The 20,411-nt window shown below is 48.9% G+C and overlaps 1 protein-coding gene across 4 annotated transcripts; it reads left to right on the forward strand.

Moving 5' to 3' along the window:
• LOC123587282 (serpin B8) lies at positions 1-18,637 on the forward strand. 4 transcript variants are annotated; one of them, XM_045456877.1, is made up of 8 exons: positions 1-320; positions 3,484-3,536; positions 8,352-8,529; positions 10,041-10,178; positions 11,926-12,043; positions 13,619-13,761; positions 15,127-15,279; positions 17,047-18,637. In XM_045456877.1, exons 3-8 carry the CDS (start codon positions 8,362-8,364, stop codon positions 17,449-17,451), a joined length of 1,125 nt encoding a protein of 374 aa, XP_045312833.1. In that variant the 5' UTR covers positions 1-320; positions 3,484-3,536; positions 8,352-8,361; the 3' UTR covers positions 17,452-18,637. The 4 variants fall into 4 exon arrangements, with proteins under 4 accessions (XP_045312833.1, XP_045312834.1, XP_045312832.1 ...); XM_045456876.1 differs by having other exon boundaries at positions 15-320; positions 3,378-3,536; XM_045456878.1 differs by lacking the exon at positions 3,484-3,536 and having other exon boundaries at positions 14-320.
• The last annotated feature ends 1,774 nt before the right edge of the window (positions 18,638-20,411 follow it).

Below are 20,411 nucleotides of genomic sequence, written 5' to 3' on the forward strand. Positions count from 1 at the left end.
CACACACACCCACACACACCCACCCACCAGGAATACTGCGCCAACCAACCCAGGCGAACGAACCGAGCCTCAATCGAGGACGAGTTCTGCAAACACCTTCACCAGCCCCGGCGCCAGCCTCCCCGGCGAGGCCAAGTGCGCTCCGGCCCGGGCACGAGGACCGCGGGGGAGGCTGGGGCTCCTCCCGCGGACAACACGCGGAGCCCTGCAATCCGGGTCGGCTCTGAGTCACCCGCCGGAAGCCTCGCCCGAGATCTCAGCTGCCGGGAAGCGCGCAGCCGGCCAGAGGAGCAGCCGCAGCAGGAGCAGGAACCGCCCAGGTACCGGGGCTGGGAGGCGCGCGGGGCCCCGGTCCCCCCCCCCCCCCCGCCCGGCGGGGGTCCCCCGACTGGAGCGCGGCAGCGCGGGACCCGGGCGGGGAGGGAGGGAGGTGGGTGGGCAGGAGAAGGGGGAGGAGAGGACGGGGGATGGGGGACTGCCGGCGCCGCCCGATCGCACCGGACGGCCTCGGGGTCGCCGCGTGGGGCGCTAAGGTGAGCGTCGGCTAGGCGGGCGGTGGCACCAGCGCGGGAGCGCGGCGCGCAGACGCGCCCGAGGTAGGAGGGGGTCCCCGGGGTGGGAGTGACTCCGGGCCGGCTGACGCCACCGCGCCGCGATTTGCCAGCGGGAGGGGGAGGCCGGTGCCCCAAGCCTGGGGTGCTGTTGCGGGAGAAGGCGGAGCGGGAGCCCCTGCGAGGGTGCGTGGGAACCGCCTCAGGGGTGCAGCAGGGACACCCGGGCGCCCGGGGCAGCCGGGCCTGGAGTTTCATGGAGCCTGGGGCCAGCTCCGGGGAGGTGCTGGGTCAGCGCCACCTCCCAGGGGAATGCCTGCGGGCTCCGCGGTCCCTCCGGCCTCCTCTCTGCCTCCTCGCTCCTGCCGGGCTTCCCTCCTTCTTGTTTTCTGGTTTTCTGCCGTAGCCTTTGTCTTTCTTGTTATCTGTTTTTCTTCCGTATTCTTTGTCTTTCTTTCTTTTTCTATTAAAAATTTTTTAAATGTTTATTTAGTTTTGAGAGAGAGAGAGGCAGAGGAGACAGGGGGAGACACAGTTCGAGTAGGCTCCAGGGCCCCAGCTGTCAGCACAGAGCCCAACTGCGGGCCTGGAACCCAGGGACCTGTGAGATCATGACCTGAGCTGAAGTCTGACGCTCAGCCAACTGAACCACCCAGGCGCCCCCTTTCACATCTTTCATCTGTTCTTTGGCTGCTCTTCCTCAACTTGAGAAAATGCTTCCTTGCCTGTTTCCACCTCATCTGCAGCCACAGTACTTAATTTAATGGACTCCCCACTTCCCTGGTGCTCCCCAGCTGCCGTTCCCACTCCTTGCCTCCCTCCCCCTGTGCTGCCTTCCTGTCCTGTTTCCCTGGGCCCCCCAGTCACACCCTCCCAGGTCTCCCAGGGCATCCCTGACTGTTGTCGTCCTCCTGTCTGACTCCTTTTTCTACCTGCAAACGCTGGCAATTCTTAAAAACTGGGTGAGTTTCTTCTCCTATGCCTTCTCTGTATGTTCTAAGTAATTTCTTCCCATTCGCCTAGAATCTTGGGCAGCCTGAGCGCTGATGGCTCCAATCTCTCTCTCTGGGACGTGTGCCCGTCTTCAGTATGGTGCGTTGCACACATCCGACTCGGGATGGATCACCTTTTTCGTTCCATCTGGCTCCTTATACAAATTTCCGATGGTTTGCGGTTCACCCTAAGCATAAATTAGCTGCAAGTCTGTTAAAAGATAAACTGAGACGTATTAAAAAGTTACGTTTAGGGGTGCCTGGGTGGCTCAGACGGTTGAAGGTCCCACTCTTGATTTCGGTTCAAGTCGTGATCTCGTGTCCTGTGTTCAAGCCCCATGTCCGGCTCAACGCTGACATTGTGGAACATGCTTGGGATTCTCTCTCCCTCTCTCCCTGCCCCTCCCCTGCTCCAGTATGTACGTGCACCCACTGTCTCCTCTCTCTGTCTCTCTCTCAAAATAAGTAAATAAGCATTTTCTAAAAAAAAAAAAAAAGTGTATTTGAGCAAGATTAATTTGGATGGGGCAGCATCCAATCTAGCAGGTGGAAAGGAGCTCTGAGGAGCTGTGCAAAAGCAAAGATTTATAAGCAGAAGGGATTGGGAACGAGGAAGTTACATGGGGAAGACATATCGCAAAAGCCCCTTTCCCCTAGGGGATGGCAGGGGTCTGTCAGGTCGATGACCTCGCTGGAGCTGGTCAGGCAGCTCCCGACTGACTGGTTTAAGATTCCGATTCTGGGAGAGCCAGAATGTAATTAGGTTAAGTCTCCGGATCTGGGGCTGAGCATAAGCAACTCCACGTGGGGCCTGTGCTCTTGTTTCTAACCAGCCTGGGCGTAGGCCCTGACCCTTCCTGCTCCCTGTCCCTCGTATGATCAGTCACCCAGCCCGGCAATGCCACCTTCCGCTCTCTGGGGCTCATGTTTCCTCGTGGTTGGCAGCGGCTGGTCGGTGGCCAGGGTGGGTGGGCAGCTTCCCCGGGCTCAGCGGTGGGCCACTGCAGTTTCCTAAAACCCAGGGCACGCCTGTACGACATTCGTTTAAATACCATACCTGGCTTTTCCAGTGCAAACTTCTTGCCTCAGCACACCCTGCCTGTCACCCAAGACCCCCTCCCTGGGTCCCACGTGCGCGAACCATGCACCTGCTGCCGTCTTTCCTCCAGCCAGCCCCACCCCCGGCTGCGGCCTCAGCGGTCACCTCCCCTGTCACGGCCTCACAGAGACCCCTGCCCAGCCCCTTAGAGCCAGCTACGCCGCACCTTCTCCTGAGCTTCTAGAGAGAATTCATTCCACTTCTCCGTGGGCTTCCTTAGCACTTTGTAAAATATCCGGTTTCAGAGCACACAGCTGGCTTGAGACCACACGTTTCTGTGTGTGTGTGTGTGTGTGTGTGTGTGTCCCTAGGGTGGGAGCTCCCGGTCAGGAATTATGGCATCTACTGCTCGTTCTCCTCTCTAAACCACATAAGGAAAGTTCTGCATAAATGCTGTTTGCCTCAATCCACTTTTGGACGTGTCTGTGGGGAGGTGGAGGGAGCGAGGGGATCACAGGCATTCAGGGTCCCCCCGGGGGGGGGGGGGAGAGTGACGCCTCGAACTTGCTGCCCAATCTGCTACTCTTACTGTGAGCCTCGAGGACAGTCTTTAATTGCCCTGACCCTGTTCATCAAAGAAAAACTAGCTTAATGCCGACTTATGTTACAGCCTGGAAATCTTTCCACATTGTTGTGTTTTTATGACACGACACTGAACTCCGTGGTGGCACTGGTACCCAGAGGTGTCGTTGCATGTTGTATTGAAATTCAGTCCTTTTCGTGTTTATTGGGCAGGTTCCACTTTGGTTGAAGTCCAGCCCTCTCAAAGGCTTAATAGACACCTGAGGTTGGGGCACCGAGAGCCAGCGGGGGAAAGAATCATTCGGTTCTCCTGTTCCAGCTCCTGCCTCTTCACCGCTGTGACCTGGGACCCGCCCCGGAGGTGCTTTCGCGGTGAGTGTGCACCCAGTGAGTCATTGCCGTGGGGCAGACACTGGTGGTGAACACTCTGCTAGTGACCAGCAGCTGATGGCGTGCAAGTGAAGGAAGAGGAACGGTGGAAGAAACCAGAAGCAGGCATTTGCCATTAATTGCAGTTAAAACATAAAGTTGGGATCGCTGTCATATCCCAGTTCACTCCTTTGCCTGTTCAGACCGGACCACACGCGCGCACACACACACACACACACACACACATACACCCGCACTCACACTCACCAGCCTACACTTATGCTCAGGTAGGATTACATACATATTCCTGTTTACCAAAGGCTCTCCTCCTTTGGGTCTCTTCGGCACCACCTTCTTTGGCGGCCCAGTGCTGTGAAGGTCGCCTATCTCTTTGGCTTCTAGCTGTTTATTTTCTGAAAAGTCCTCAAATTTGAGGTGAGGGAATGTGGGGCCGGGAGTGGCCTGCAGGGAGGCTGGGTCCTGATCTGTTTTGGGACTCGCCTGCTGCAGACACGTCGGTTTCCCCAAGTCTGCAGCCCTGGGGTTCAAGCTGTGCAGCTGAAGGTTCTGGAGAGGCTTCCAGAGGACGGAAACTTTCACTTCTGTCTTCTAATGACCTGTTAAGTATAGCATACTGCCGTGCAAGCTGTGTTATTATTGTATTCTCTTGGTTGATGTTTTAAAAATGTCTTTCTTTTTTTTTTTTTAATTTATTTAATTATTTTGAGAGAGAGAAAGAGAGAGAGAGAGAGAGAGAGAGAATCCCAAGCAGGCTCTGCACTGTCGGCACAGAGCCTCATGCAGGGTTGGAACTCACAAAATTGTGAGATCATGACCTGAGCTGAAATCAAGAGTTGGATGCCTAACCAACTGAGCTACCCAGGCACCCTGCTAATTCCATTTTTTAAATATTTATTTATTTTTGAGAGAGAGAGAAAGAGAGAATGAACAGGGGAAGGGCAGACAGAGAGGGAGACACAGAATCCAAAGCAGGCTCCAGGTTCTGAGCAGTCAGCACAGTGCCTGACATGGGGCTCGAACTCATGAACTGTGAGATTATGATCTGAACTGAAGTCGGACACTTAACCAACTGAGCCACCCAGGAGCCCCTTGATAATTCCATTTTTAAAGGAATGCCTTCTAGGGATTGAGAAAGACTGACTGTCTTGGGTTTAAAACAGGAAAGAGGCTTTTAAAAAATACAATAAAACCTTGGTTTGTGAGCATAATTCATCCTGGAAACATGCATGTAATCCAAAGCATTTGTATATCAAAGTGAATTTCCTCAGGAGAAATAACAGAAAGTCAGATGATTCATTGCACAACCCAAAAATATTCATATAAAAATTATTATAATGCTGTAATATAATATTAAACCATAAAGAGAATAGAAAATAGAAAGAAAAATGAACAAATTAACCTGCACTTACCTTTGAAAACCTACATGGCTGGTGTGAGGAAAGCAAGAGAAAGGAGGGTTATTGCGTAGGACGACTTTCAATAAACTCTTGCCATATACTGTATTTAACGTAACTGGCAATAAGGCAGCAGAGGAACGGGTCTGTATCTGCAGGCAGCCTGACCTAGAATGAAGCAAAGCATTCCGAAGCTTCCTCTTGTACCGAAATACAAAGGACAGTCCATAGGTGCTTTGAAGTGACAAAAAATATACCAGTGCCAGTTGTGGGCACCTCCCAACGTTCCGAAAAATCACTGATTTCTGCCAGATGCCATTGCCTGAGCATGGGAGATGATCACCCACAATCCCGCAGAGAGAGAGAGAGAGAGAGAGAGAGAGAGAGAGGAACCATTGGCTCAGTGTGATCATGTGACATTCAGCATCACGTACTACTCGAATTGCAAGACATCACTCATTTATCAAGTTGAAATGTACTGGAAATGTTTGCTCATCTTGCAGAACACTCGCAGAACAAGTTCCTCGCAATCCAAGGTTTTACTGTATTTTTTTTTTTTTAATTTTTTTTTTTTTCAACGTTTATTTATTTTTGGGACAGAGAGAGACAGAGCATGAACGGGGGAGGGGCAGAGAGAGAGGGAGACACAGAATCGGAAACAGGCTCCAGGCTCTGAGCCATCAGCCCAGAGCCTGACGCGGGGCTCGAACTCACGGACCGCGAGATCGTGACCTGGCTGAAGTCGGACGCTTAACCGACTGCGCCACCCAGGCGCCCCGGTTTTACTGTATTTTTATCTCAACAGAGCAGGGAAACAATTTACAGTGACACATTGTTTAAAGTAAATGCTCTAAGGAAAGGGAGAGAGGTTAGGAAGGCGGGAAGGAGTAAGCTGGGATGAAGGTCAAGGTTGGCTTGGTCAGGCTGGACTCAGATTTGGTGCCTCTGACTCAGAGTGTTCACCTAATGACCTGAGATTTAGATTCATATTTTGTTTCCCTGCTTATGGGCTCTGTTGCTGGGTGCTTGCCACGCCCCCCAATTTCAAACCAGATATGGTCCATGGAAAATAGTGTCTTTTGAAGTCTTCCTGATTCAAAGTGAATTTTCTGTCTTCCCAGTAGCTCCTATTTTAGGTCAGATCATCCTAAACCCACCCTTATAATGTGAAATCCATCCAGTTGATCTGTGTCTTTCTCTCTCTCTCTTTCTCTCTCTGCCCCTCCCCTGCTCACACTCTGTCTCTCTCTGTCTCAAAAATAAATAAATGTTAAAAAAAAAATTAAAAAACAAGGGGGGCGCCTGGGTGGCTCAGTTGGTTAAGCATCCAACTTCGGATCAGGTCACGATCTCGCGGTTCGTGAGTTCGAGCCCCGCGTCGGGCTCTGGGCTGATGGCTCAGAGCCTGGAGCCTGCTTCTGATTCTGTGTCTCCCTCTCTCTCTGCCCCTCCCTACTCATGCTCTGTCTCTCTCTGCCTCTCAAAAATAAATAAACATTAAAAAAAATTTGGGGCGCCTGGGTGGCTCAGTTGGTTAAGCATCCGATTTCAGCTCCGGTCATGATCTCACAGTTTGTGGGTTCAAGCCCCACATCAGGCTCTGTGCTGACAGCTCGGAGCCTGGAGCCTGCTTCTGATTCTGTGTCTCCCTCTCTCTCTGCTCCTCCCTGCTCATGCTCTGTCTCTCTCTGTCTCTAAAAAATAAATAAATGTAAAAAAAATTTTTTTTAATTAAAAAAAAAGGGGGGGGCACCTGGGTGGCTCAGTCGGTTGTGTCCGACTTTGGCTCAAGTCATGATCTCACGGTCCTTGAGTTCAAGACCGCATCGGGCTCTGTGCTGACGGCTCAGAGCCTGGAGCCTGCTTCTGATTCTGTGTCTTTCTCTCTGCCCCTCCCCTGCTCACACTCTGTCTCTCTCTGTCTCTCAAAAATAAATAAACGTTAAAAAAAATAAAAAGAAATCCATCCAGTTGATTTCACACAACATGGTGACAGAAATGTATTTATTTACAAAGATTTATTTATTTTTATTTTTTAAAATGTATTCTGGTGGAGAGAGAGAGAGAGAGGGAGAGGCAGCGAGAGAGGGAGAGAATCCCAGTAGGGCTCCATGCTGTCAGCGCAAAGCCCTGCATGGGGCTTGAACTCACAAACTGTGAGATCGTGACCTGAGCCGAAATCCAGAGTCAAAGGCTTCGCTGACTGAGCCCCCCAGGCTCCTACCAAGACTTATTTATAACAGAACACCGTTTATAGATTATACTAGAGAGACCAAACTGAGGGAGAACTTGCAAGCAGTGAGGGGTTTGCGTAATGATGAATTCAGGCTCTGGGTTGAGATCGCAGGTTCCGACCCAGATTCCTTGATGACCGTCTGTGGGATCTGGAAGAGGCTCATGGTCCTCGCCCAGGCTCCCTGTCTGTAGGGTGGGTCAACTGTGGTGACCTCAGGTATCGTTGTGGGGATTAAGAGATTCCCGTAAAACCTGAGAACCTGGCGCTGAGACGCGTTGGCCTTTGTGACACGAAGGGAGGGAGTCGTCAGGTCCCGAAGGGACTCTGAGCCCCTGCAGTGGTCCTGTTGCTGAGGGTGGCATTCATCCTTCAGCCCTGCGATTGGCTGCTTTGTGAATAAACCAGGGTATTAGTTTCTTATTAATACTGTAACGCCTTACCCTAAATTTACTGCCCGAACACAGTAAAATTTATTATTTTATAGCTCTAGAGGTCACAAGTCCATAATAGGCCTACAGAGGGGCGCCCGGGTGACTCAGTCGGTTAAGTGTCTGAGTCCTGACTTCGGCTCAGGTCATGATCTCACGGGTTGGTGAGATGGGGCCCGCGTTGGGCTCTTTGCTGACAGCGTGGAGCCTGCTTGGGAGTCTCTCTCCCCTCTGTGCCCCTCCTGGCTTGTGCTTTCACGCTCTAAACAGACAGACAGACAGACGTAAGAAATTACATCAATACAGGTCCGCAGAGCTTCATGTTTTCCTGGAGGCTCTAGGGCAGAATTGTTTCCTGGTCTCTTCAGCTCCTACAGGCCGCCTGCATTCCATGCTCCGTGGCCTCGTGTCCTTTCTGGCCTTTGCTTCTCTTGTGTCACCTCCTTCTCTGCCTCTCACCTCCTGCCTTCCTCTTGTAAGGGCCCTGTAGTTACACCGAGCCCCCCTGGATAATGCAGGAAATCTCCCCATCTCACGGTCCTTGGTTCAGTCCATCACATCTGCAAGGTCCCTAATGCCATGGAAGATGACGAAGGGCTGGGAGATTCCATGTGGATGGCTGTGGGGGCGCGGATATTCTGCTGACCACACCCGGTGGCCTCTGACGGGCGCTCGTGACTAGATGACCTAACAGTGGGCTGGGCTGATGTGCCTCCGTGTTGTGCTTTTTTTGGTGCAGACCTTTCCTGATGGATGATCTCTGTGAAGCCAATGGCAGTTTTGCCATCAACTTATTAAAAATGTTGGGTAAAGAGGACAGCTCGCGAAACGTGTTCTGCTCCCCTCTGAGCATCTCGTCTGCCCTGGCCATGGTCTTCATGGGGGCCAAAGGAAACACTGCCACCCAGATGTCCCAGGTATGCCTGCCTGTCGCAAAGGAAGAGCGGTGGGCTGCTTCTTTGCTTCCTGATGCTTTCTTCATACCTCACCGCAGCTGATGACTGCCAGTGTGGCTGGTCAGTGGCGAGGGGCACTGTGGTGAGGGAAAGAGAGCAGACATGGGCAGAAATGGGAATTATTTAAGACCCACCATCTACCCTTAGCATTTACAGGAGAAATCAAGTTGTTATGTCATTTGCACTGGATAGGGGCATCAATATGTTACAGCAAACTTTGATAAGTAGGATAAGCTATAATTCTGTCCCACAAGAAGTCTGAGGATTTCCACTTTGTTATATTTTAAATTTTTTCTAACGTTTTGTATCAGATTGAATTGTAGCCATGTGAATCAACTTTCTGTTACATGGGTTCTTTCTAAGAGTGTATGATTGTGCGTGCACAAGTGCAAGATGAAAGTAACACAAACATGGACGTCTACCTCCAGAATTTTCTAGAGGGAATATAGAATCTGATTTGTCTGAACTGGGTTCTGTGGGATCTGAGCTGCAAACCAAGTAGTAGCAAACACTTGAGGGGAATAGTCTTTAACCTCTTTGTACCTTAAGTTTCTTCGACAACCTTGTGAGTGTCCCAGAACATTGCCAATGCACACTGCTTTCCCATTAGTAGCAGGGGCACGCGGGCGCCCTCTGGAAGTGCTCACTGGAGGAGGGGGGCTTTGGACCCGGGCCCTTGGGAGACAGAGGAACGACTTGACTTGGAAGTCACAGTCTGGTCTGGAGAACTTCTGTGAAGTTGCTGATGAAATATTTTCTGTTGATTTCTGCTCATTCTTGTATTCCCTGGGTCGTGCTGGATTCATTCCAGCTATCTATTTGTTCTGTTCTGATTCCCTCCTGAGTTATCATACCTGCCTTTCTTACTTATTTTTTTTATTAAAAAAAATTCTTCTTTAATGTTTGTTTATTTTTGAGAGAGAGAGAGAGACAGATCGTGAGCAGGGGAGGTGCAGAGAGAGAGGGAGACACAGAATCCGAAGCAGGCTCCAGGCTCTGGGCTGTCAGCATAGAGTCCAACGTGGGGCTCGAATTCACGAACCTTGAGATCATGACCGGAGCCAAAGTCGGAGGGTTAACCGACTGAGCCCCCCAGGCCCCCATCACACCCATGTTTCTAAGTGGAGAAATCTACCAGGGCAGTGGTTCACACCTAGGGGCGATTTTGCCTTCCAGGGGATGTTCACCACTGTCTGGGCAGCTTGGTTGTCGTAAATGAGAGGTGCTACTGACATCTAGTGGGTAGAGGCCAGAAATGCTGCAAAATACCTTACACAGAACAGCAACCAAGTATCTGGCCCCAAAAGGCAGTAGTGCCCAGGTGAAAAAGGACTGTGTGAGGATTAAATCAAACTCCTTTCAAGATAGGATCCTTTGTGATTTTCAGTGCAGGCGTTTATGTGGAGATTGCTCTTTGGGGGACCAAGATGGCGGCAGTGTTACAAGTTTGTGCCCTTGTTTTCTCTTACCAGGCTCTTTGTTTGAACGGAAGTGGAGATATTCACCAAAGTTTCCAGGCACTTCTCACGGAGGTGAACAAGTCTGGCACTCAGTACGTGCTCAAAACTGCCAACAGACTGTTTGGAGAGAAGACATGTGACTTCTTTCCAGTAAGTTGTACTTGCACGTCGAAGTTAAAGAAATTGAAAATAAAATAGAAACTACGAAAGAACAGAGATAAAGTATAATTCTCTTGCCTTATAAATGTGCTCAGAATTGTACTTCTGTAATTGTAATTTTGAATTTTATGTTTGCCTCTGAACTATGTCCTTTTTAAAGTTATTTTTGATAGATTTCGTCTAGATGTCAAACTCAGTATGTCCATCCTCCTGCATCCAGACCTGCTTCTCCCCATTGACTCCTCTCTTCAGTGACCACACTGTCTTGTGTGCCTACACAGCTATCCCCAGTCTCACCTCTGGTTGTTAGGCTGTCCCCTGGTCTCTCAAGGCCTCTTACATTTGTCTCATCTTCTGAATCACCACCACCACTGCCTGGGTGCAGACTCTCACTGTATTGTCTGCACCATTATTTTAATTCTTCCCTCTGGAACTCTCCAAGTCCTGCCGGGTTCTTCCACATTCCTGACAGAGTAGTCTTTCTAAAATGAAAATTGGTTCATAAAACAGGTTTTTAAATCTGTGTAGTGCCTATTTTCTGAAGCATATAATTCCCAAGTTCCTTAGTCCAGTAAAAGCCTGCCATAATGCGGTAAGCGAGGTCCAAAAAATTATGCCGCACACCATGCAGATTGATGCTACCTCAGATTAATGAAGTGATCTAGGCAAACCTGGCCATCTTACTGGCTGGCAGTTCTACGGATTCTTCTGTGAGACTCAAATACCTCCCTGCCCTGGCTGCTGTTGGGTGCTACCCCATGGAAGTCGCCTGCTCTGGACTTGAGTATCATTGGAGAGAATTCTGGGTCTTCTAGGACAAGCACCGATGATCCCAGGAATCCCCTAGTTGGTGTTCATTGTTGAATGTTGGCCTGATCTTTGCGTATTGTCGTTGGGGAATACTGGGGACACAGGGAGCCGCCTTCCCCTTTCCTCAGTTGCTTGGCTTCTCTTTCTCTCTACGTTTTCTTTCTTCTGTAGAAGCTAAAATGTTTGAGAACAGGAGATGGGCGGAGGATGGGAGCCAATTGCAGGCATATTATATCTGAAACCCAAGTTTTTGTGAGGTGAGTTATCTTTGGGTTTTCATGTACTGGGCACAGGCTCTTCCTGAGCTGACCTTACCTTACATTTCAAGGCTCAGCCCTTGGCACTGTTGTCCCTAATCCCCACCTCCCTACCCCCACAGCCCCACGGTGATCTAGACCTGACATCTAGACCATTCCAGTCCGGGAGGACCCAAAGATTTCAGGATGATCTGGTTCCACCATGGAGCCTCCCAGTCATTCACAAATTGCAGACATTGTGGTTGGTGCTGGTGATACGAAAACGAGCAAAAGAAAGTTAGAGTGCCTGGCAGACAGACAGATGATCAAACAGGACGTCAGTGTGGAGCTGGAGCGTCCGACTGGGACTCTCACGGCGGTTCTGTGCATGCCTGCCGCCATCCGTGTTCTCAAAGCGTTTGTAACCGTCTGTGTGTGGATGTGGTTTCTCCCAGCCGACTGTGAGCCGCCTCAGGTCCGATGTCTTGTCTTTCCCCTGATGTCCGCCAGCTGGCACAGGGTGAGGCGTGGAGCCGGTGGTCCACACATTTTTGTCAGCTGCGTGAATGAGTCTTAAGATGCAGGACGGCCCGTGCAGGAATTTATGCTGGAAATATGCTAAGAGGAAAAAATGCGTTCACACTCGTGGGCACTTTGCTGAACAGGGTGAACGCGGTGTCCTGTGTTTGCAGGCCTTTAGGGAGTCCTGCGAGAAGTTCTACCAGGCACAACTGGAGGAGTTGTCCTTCGCAGAGGACACCGAAGAATGCAGGAGACACATAAACGACTGGGTGACAGAAAAGACCGAAGGTGAGAGATTTTCACCGCAGTGCACCTGGCATTTTGCAGGAAAGAGATCGAGATTGGCGGGGTTGTGGCCTCCATGGTGTTGCCCCGCCTCTCCCTCCCCCGGGGGCCCCGCAACCAGTGACCTTCTTGTGTGTGTTTGCCACATTTTCAGGCCAGCAATGCAATTCTGATAGTTTTCTTGGGTTTATGAGATCACGAAGTGGTGATTGCTAAAAAATACATGAACCTAGCGTAAGGATCTCAGACCTTCTCCCCGCTGGACTGTGCTGGAAAATTTCCGAAAATTCCTTCCTCCTTGGGGCCCCGTTAATCTTCCTTCTGGGGAGGGGGAGACCCTTGCCTTGCCCTGAGGGTAGAGTGACATTCAGTGTAGGTGGCAGCTGAGATAGGGCAACGTTTCACGTGATCTCCCTGTGGTAGTGAGCACAGCTCATTTTTTCTGCAGTCCTCCCCTCCCTGGCTGATGTGACTGTGGCTGAGTTTGCTTTCAGAGCGCGACCTTTTCTCACTTTACTGCAGACTCTGGAGGTGCAGTCCCCACGGAGCCCTCAGAGCTCTGAGTACAGAGCTCAGTCTTTCTGGTGTGTGCCCAGTGCATGTGAGGCGGCAGCCATGATTACACTGAAAGCCAGTGAAATAATGACCGTCGGAAGGGCAGAGCGTTTCACATTTTCCTACGTTGTATGTGCAGTGGTCTCTTGCTCTCCAGTTGATCCAGTAGTAATGGGTCACGAGGGGAGTGGAAGGTTCTCCGTACACTCCTCTCCTTACACCACTCACTTCCTCTTCGTCACATTGACCATCAATATGTTTCCCCCAAATACCAGAGCCAGAGGGGGCATTGGGGTTCACTTTGTCCCCGGTCTCATTGGATAACTCAGTTTGGGCCCCTGTATTGCACCCCTTAATTCCTTTACCCCATGCATGCCTTCAGGAAGACTGCTTTCACCCATTTTCAGGTCTGTATTCCTTCATCCTTTGGAAGCTTCTCCCCACCTAAATGAGATTTGAAGGTTGGCATAGAGCAGTGATTCTCAGAATCAGCCCCTGGGTACCATCTGCCAAGGGCTGAAGATACTTGGGTTGTTACAGTTGGATTAATGCTATCTGGCTTAACATCCTACAATGCACAGGACACTCCCCACCACAAAGAATTATCTGGCTTTACATGCTAGTAGCGGCATGGTTGAAAAATTATGGCGCCATGGCTGGGAAGCTTACCGTTAGACTCAGGGCTCTTGGGTTATTTTCTCAGCTCAGCCACTTGCCACCTATGGGTCTTTGGCACAAATGTCAGGCAAATGCTCTGGCCTGAATTTCTCTATCTATAATGTGAGGGTAAAACGATAGTCGACCTGCCTGCTTCAAGATTGTTGTTTAAGGACGAGCAATACCCTGTGTATGTGCACAGCACTGCAATGCATCGCCCTGTTCCTCAGGTGGCCAGGAAGACAGGATTCCAGCCTGGCTGTCAACGAAGCCAGGCTTCGTATGTCAAGAGGATTGTGGGAAACAATGTTTATTCCCCTCCCCTCTCCCCGAAATAGCAATCAAGTTCTCTCGTATTCTTTGCAGGTAAGATTTCAGAGATACTGGGTCCTGGGACAGTTGACCCACTGACGAAGCTGGTTCTCGTGAATGCCATCTATTTCAAAGGAAAGTGGAACGAGCAATTTGACAGAAAGCACACAAGGGGAATGCCCTTTAAAACCAACCAGGTAGGGAAATATATTTTCAGGTGTACTACGACTTAAAATAATACGCTGGGAAAGATTGTGATTGAATGGAAAAAAATAATGTATTTCACACTATATTTCTGAATGAATTTCATGCCCCCTTGTATCTTTTATTGGACAGGGAAAGAGAAAAGCTGAAATCATTTTTATATTGACAGTTTTGTGTTTGTTTGCCTCCTTTGTCAGACTGATTCTTCTGTCTTGGGTCATATTAATTTGGATTGAAAGAAAATTTCTTCTGACCCTTGGAGTTATGTTTGTATTGTACCGTCACCATCTCTATTTACATAGACACCTTCTTGCAATATCAGTGAGAACTATGCCTGTGTGTTGCCTTATAGTCAGAGCCATATAATTCCGAACACAAGAAAAAAAGAGTGTTAGCAGATGTTCAGGCTGATTTTGTCTTTATAATTTTTTTGGACCTTCTTAAAAAGAAAAATTGTACACGTTTACGGTGTGTGAGACGATTTTGATACACGCATTATAGTGAAATAAGTGCCCCAGTCAAGCTAAGTAACATACACTTTCCTCACATGGTTACCGTATCATTTTTGTGATGCGAGCACCCGAAATCTACTCTCTTAGCAAATTTCCAGCATTCCCTACAGTATTATTAACTGCAGCCATCATGCTGCATATCAGATCTTCAGACTGAAAGCCTAACTTAAAAAATTTTTTTGGCTGTATTCCCTTTTGAGCCCGATAATGTCTGGCTGTCAGGAGCAATCAGCTGAAAATTCGACGTGCATCAACTTGGTGATAGCACGTTGCACACAGATTTGAAAATCTGGAATACGTTTGATGCGAGCTTTAGAAGAGGTGGACACTGAAAATCTTGTCAAGGTCCCTCTCCAAGAAAACCAAAGCCATAGAGCCAATTATATAAGTGAGCAACTTTCCAGAATAAAAATATAACTCTCTGTGGCCTCTACATCTTTTCCAACCACATCCTTCAACCCCCAAACCTGAATATTAGTTAATCCTCCCCTTAACTTGGATAAATAATTCTTAATTATAAGATCACTGGGAGTGCTCCTCTAATGCATCTTCCCAGAAGAGAAAAACACGGCTTCTTCCAAAAATAACGTAGGGTTTTATGTTTCTGTCTCTCTATTTGCCAATTTTATCCTCTCTCGCCTGGTAATATTTGACCTGCTGGGACAATAGCGTGTCGTATTCAATACTAATATGTAATAAAGAAGATCTTCCATCTATCAGCATAATGCACAGAAATCATAATCCTGTTATACGTACCTAGGGGTTCTGCAAATTAGATTTCCCTTATTTTGGTAAGCTGTGCTCCTTTTTTTCAGTAGTCTGATTTAAATTTCCTATTTTCATTAGGAGAAAAAGACCGTGCAGATGATGTTTAAGCAAGCTAAATTTAGAATGGGGTATGTGGACGAGGTGCCCATGCAGGTCCTGGAGCTGCCCTACGCGGGGAAGGAGATGTGCCTGGTCGTTCTGCTGCCAGATGACAACACCGATCTCGCCGTGGTAAGGAAGCCCTTGCCAGTGGGCCTGAGGGTCCATGCAGGCAGCCGGCGCTCATGTCTTTATGTCCGTTGACCAGATAGCATTTGAGGAATTTCCAGTGTAGGGTTATGAGGAGGGGCCGAACATCATCTCAGGTCTTGGGTGGACATGTGTTGGCATTTCTGTTGAGTATCTACCTAGGAATGGGATGGTTGGTGAGGACACATTCTGATGAAGCTAAGAAGAGAGGGTTCCAGAAGAGCCCTGTTCTCTATTCCGAAGAGAGGAGCTGGTTGAGGTCTCAATAATTTTTTTTAAATTTTTTAAATTAATGTTTTTTATTAGAGGGAGAGAGAGTGCAAGCAGGGGAGAGGGGCAGAGGGAGAGAGAGAGAATCTCGAGTAGACTCTGGGCTTAGCGCAGAGCCCAGAGCGGAGCTCGATACCACAGCCCTGGGATCACGACCTGAGCCGAAACCATGAGTCGGATGCTCAACTGACTGAGCCACCCAGGCGCCCCGGAGGTCCCAATAATTACTGAACAAAAGGACTAGAAAAAGAGGAGTATTGTTCTGGGCAGTGTTTCTCAAACATTAATTTCATAGGAATCTCCTGGGGATCTTGCTAAAATGCAGATTTTGACTCGGGGGGGGGTATGGCCTGAGATCTTGCATTTCTAACAAGATTCCTGATGTCCCCGATGCTGCTGGTCAAGGACCGCACTTTGAGTAGCAAGCGTCTCAAGGACCGGCGAAGAATTTCCCTTGGCCGGGAGGAGAGGGACGTCTTCCCATGAGAGAAAAGGAACACAGTTCAGGATGGGAGAGTGTCAATTTGTAAGGAGGTGCGGGACCAGTCGTGAGCGTGTTATCTAGCTCTCCGGGGTTGGGGAAAGGCTTCCTTTCTAACACTTGCTGATTCCCGTGGCGTCCGTCACGGATGAGATCTGTCGTGGCCGCGTAAGAAGAAAATTAGGAGAGTCTGGGAAACAGAGCTGATGTCCAAACAGCCATCGCTGGAGAGGGGCACTCACCTGGGCTCCAGGTGGTGAAGAGAAGGGGGACAAGCTCTGCCCACCTCCGCTGCCAGGCCCATGTGGAGATGCCAGGGCCCAGCCCCGCTGCACACACAGCCAGGGACCAACACCACAGAGGAAACCCTGCAGCCAGCCAGTCTCGCTCTCTTCTCCTCTGTGTCTTTTTTCATCGTGGACAAACAGAATGAGTGATGAGGCTGGGGGTTTGGAAACGAACCCCAGGGCAGGCAAGAAGACAAACACGAATGCCAGAAGCCACGGTCTTGTTGAATTCTCCGTTTCTGCGCTCCCCTTCCCCAGAAGCCACGTCTTCCTTCCTGTTCAGATCGTCCCCGTTTTCCCCCTCTTTGACCCGTCAGAGTTCCGACCCAAGCTCTGTCTCTTTTTTGTCCGACCGTCTCCGTCTCTCGCATTCACAGTAGTGTGCATCGCACGAGTACAATTGATTGGTCATGAGAGCTTTCTAAACGAAAAAATATTTGAAGTGAGTTTAGTACGGATAGTTAAAAAAACCCCACACATCTCCCCTGTTTCAAGTGTTTCTTTTTTTGTTTTAGCTGTTTTCCTCTTGTATCCATAGAACAGGGAAAAAGATGAGAATTTGAGGGGAAATCTTGGTGTGTTTACAAGAGGAAAATGTCCGTCGATTGTCTTGGGCCAGAACTCATGGCATCGGGGAGGGGAACTGAGTGGGGACATGGGCACCAGGCTGTTGTGTTTTACATTTGAAGATTTGACTCCTCATTATTTCAGGTGGAAGAAACACTTACATACGAGAAGTTCAGAGCCTGGACAAATCCAGAAAAGATGACTGAGGAAAAAGTTCAGGTTTTCCTTCCCCGATTGAAGCTGGCGGAGAGTTACGACTTGGAGTCTTTTCTTCGAGGTTTGGGTATGACCGATGCGTTTGAGGAAGCCAAGGCAGACTTTTCGGGAATGTCAGCAAAGAAGAATGTGCCTGTGTCCAAGGTCGCGCACAAGTGCTTCGTAGAGGTCAATGAGGAGGGCACAGAGGCGGCCGCGGCCACGGCCGTGGTCAGGAATGCCCGGTGCTGCAGAATCGAACCAAGATTTTGTGCAGACCACCCTTTCCTTTTCTTCATCATGCACCACGGCACCAACAGCATCTTGTTCTGCGGCCGCTTCTCTTCTCCGTAAGGAGGGGCGGTTTCCGTGTGCACACTTCTTCCCTTCTGCCCACCTGGCTTTAAGGCAGATTCCTTGTGACCCAATTGGTACGGTGCTTTGAATGCCAAAATAAAGTGCGTGCACCCGGGAAGTGTGTGAACATTCTTACCGAATATTCCCCAGGCACTGGGAAAACTGAGGCGTCAGGTGTGTGACATTTGGGGCTGAGAAGGCCATGCTTATTCTGGAGGGTTCGGGGAGCTCCTCTTCCTCAGTGACTCTGCCCACATCTGCTTATCAGAGGATGGCCCGCTCCTCTCAGTCTGCTCTCGCTGTTTGTGGGTGTTAAGGGTTCCCAAACCAGCCCTCCGTACGCTTTCCCGTCCTTCAGTGACCTCGAAGCTCTGCCCACCTTCGCTGCCGGGCCCACGTGGAGATGCCAGGGCCCAGCCCCGCTGCACACACAGCCAGGGACCAACACCACAGAGGAAACCCTGCAGCCAGCCAGTCTCAGATAAGCAGCCGAGATGAAGTGTCTCTCCCCCAACGTCGCACGGACCGCCCTGCGCATCTCACGTCTCACACAGTCCCTCACGAAGGCAACACCTTCTCATCTTCTTGCCATAACCCTTCAGGCCTGAGCTCGGAGGCAGAGCTCTGTGCCGTGTGGTCCTCTCCGTTCTGAAGCACCGTCCCCGCCTCTCCCTGCCCCACAGGGACCTTCGCAGGAAGCACCTGCCAGGAGCAGAGTTCCTCTAGTTCATCACCTGTGCTCACATGCGTCTCCAGCACATCTAGCTTACAAACGGGCCTCCCTGCAGTATTCTTTTGACTCAAAAAATAAATTTGTATTATGGTAGCAATTTGGAAACTGTTGAAAAGTCCCAAAGAAAACTGGAGTCACCCATAATCACCACTGTGAAATCAGCACTGTAAAATCACGATGAATGACATATATCCTTCCCTGTTCTGTGTATGCAAATGCAAATTTAGAAACGTCTTAGCACAAGTTAATCATCTACTTTGGTAGCTGTTCCTACCCTTACTTGGTATAAACTTTCCTCAAGATAATTATGTCATCAATTTCATGGGTCCTATTCTAAGGCTCTATTTTCTTCTATTGGATCTGCTTTTAGACAATTTAGATAACTGAAATGATTTATGTTGTATACCGTACTCTTATGTGAACATACTAAATATTTGCTCACATCCTTCATATTTTAGAAGAAATGTTCCTAAAAAGTACTGTCAAGATAAAAGTTGGGCACATTTTGAGACTTCTTCCAAATTAGTCTCCAGAATGCCGTAAGGATTTATAACCCCCCGTTCATTACCATTTACACTACCACTAGCTGTGGATGGCCATTTTCTCTTCCTTTTTTTTTTAATGATTGGTTATTCCTGACTTCTGTTTTGGATTCACAGTTCCACGTTACTGTAATATGAACCATCCATATTATAGTTCTTACTTAACGATTCATCAGGCTAGAATACATTCTCTGCTAGGTCACATTCATTTTAGGGGCTATACTTTCCAAAGAAGACTTGGTCGAAAGTTAATCCACGGGACTAGAAGGGCTGCATCTTTTAGTTTTAATCTCATTTGCACCTCTAATTTAAAAGAATCTGCAACCTTTATTGAGGTACAATTTACACAGAATAAACTTTACATATTTACAATGTACAGGTTGATAGGTTTTGACACATGTAGGTACCCATGAAACCGAACCAATGAACAAATGGCCAGGTACCAGGCCAGGGGAGGCCTGTCAGGCAGTCCTCTAAGGTCTCCACACTGACAGTCCCTATGACTGGGCCAGGAGGTGACTTAGGGAGACTCGCCAACTTTTACCCAGACCTCCTTGCTTTCTAAATAAAGCGGAGTAGGGGTCAGGTTGAGATCCTTCTGTCCCCAGAGGGGACAGAAGCAGGATGTCAAGGTCAGAGGTCAGTGGCCTCAAATCTCTGGGCAGGGGTTAGCTTGGGAGTTCTCTCTAGTAAAGTGGAAATGTTCTGTACAGCTGATGTTCCATATAGCTGAAACCCGGCCCAGATGGGGTCTCAAAACTGCAAAGGTCCTCGGAGGGCCCCTCTATGTCCCAAGCTTAACACCCAGGAACTAACATGAAAAGTGATGATGAGAACAGGATCCAACTCCATAGAGTTGTTGAGAGAACTTACTGGGCATGTAAAGAGGTCGGAACCATGCCTGGCATAGTATTCTGGACACAGCATATAATTGGTGACTCATTATTAGACAAGTCTCACTTGCATTTTTGTGCATCTAAAAAGCAATAATTAGAAATGTAGTTAATTTTGCACTAAAAAATATAGTGTTCTTAGTAATAATAATTAATTCGAGATAAGTAAGGCTGTTACAATGAAAATTAAGAAATGCTAGAGAGGGGCGCCTGGGTGGCTCAGTCAGTTGAGCATCTGACTTCGGCTCGGGTCATGATATTGCTGTCGGTGAGCTAGAGCCCTGTGTCGGGTTCTGTGCTGACAGCTCAGAGCCTGGAGCCTGCTTCTCTCTCTCTCTGTCCCTCCCATGCTCATGCTCGTTCTTCTCTCTCTCTCTCTCTCTCTCTCTCAAAAATAAATAAATATTTTAAAAAATGCTATAGAAAGTCATTAGAGATGACCAAAAGAAATGGAGAGATTTCATACCATGAATAGAAAGACCTTGAGTTGAAAAGTCATCAGTTTTCCCTCACTTGTCCTGTAGATGTAATGTGATTCTAATCCAAATTCCAGCAATGTTTCCTTGGAACTTGACGAGTACATTGAAAGATTTATATGAATAAGCAAAGGGCCAAAAATACCCAGCACCCTCCTGCAGAAAAAGATCAAGTTGCAGAGCACCGCTGTACCAGATATTGTAGCTTATGATAAAGTTTTAGTAATTCGGTGTGGTGTTTACACAGGGATAGACAAACAGATTAATGGTACAGAATAGAGCTCGAAAGCATATTCATATATGAAAATGGAAA

The sequence above is a fragment of the Leopardus geoffroyi genome, chromosome D3 (genome assembly GCF_018350155.1).
Source record: "Leopardus geoffroyi isolate Oge1 chromosome D3, O.geoffroyi_Oge1_pat1.0, whole genome shotgun sequence".
Taxonomy (NCBI): Eukaryota; Metazoa; Chordata; class Mammalia; order Carnivora; family Felidae; genus Leopardus; species Leopardus geoffroyi.

Coding starts and splice junctions, on each gene's coding strand:
- LOC123587282 (XM_045456877.1), top strand. CDS start 8,362: ATGGATGATCTCTGTGAAGCCAATGGCAGTTTTGCCATCAACTTATTA. Junction 12,044..13,618: donor GGTGACAGAAAAGACCGAAG/GTGAGAGATTTT, acceptor TATTCTTTGCAG/GTAAGATTTCAGAGATACTG. Junction 15,280..17,046: donor ACAACACCGATCTCGCCGTG/GTAAGGAAGCCC, acceptor TCATTATTTCAG/GTGGAAGAAACACTTACATA.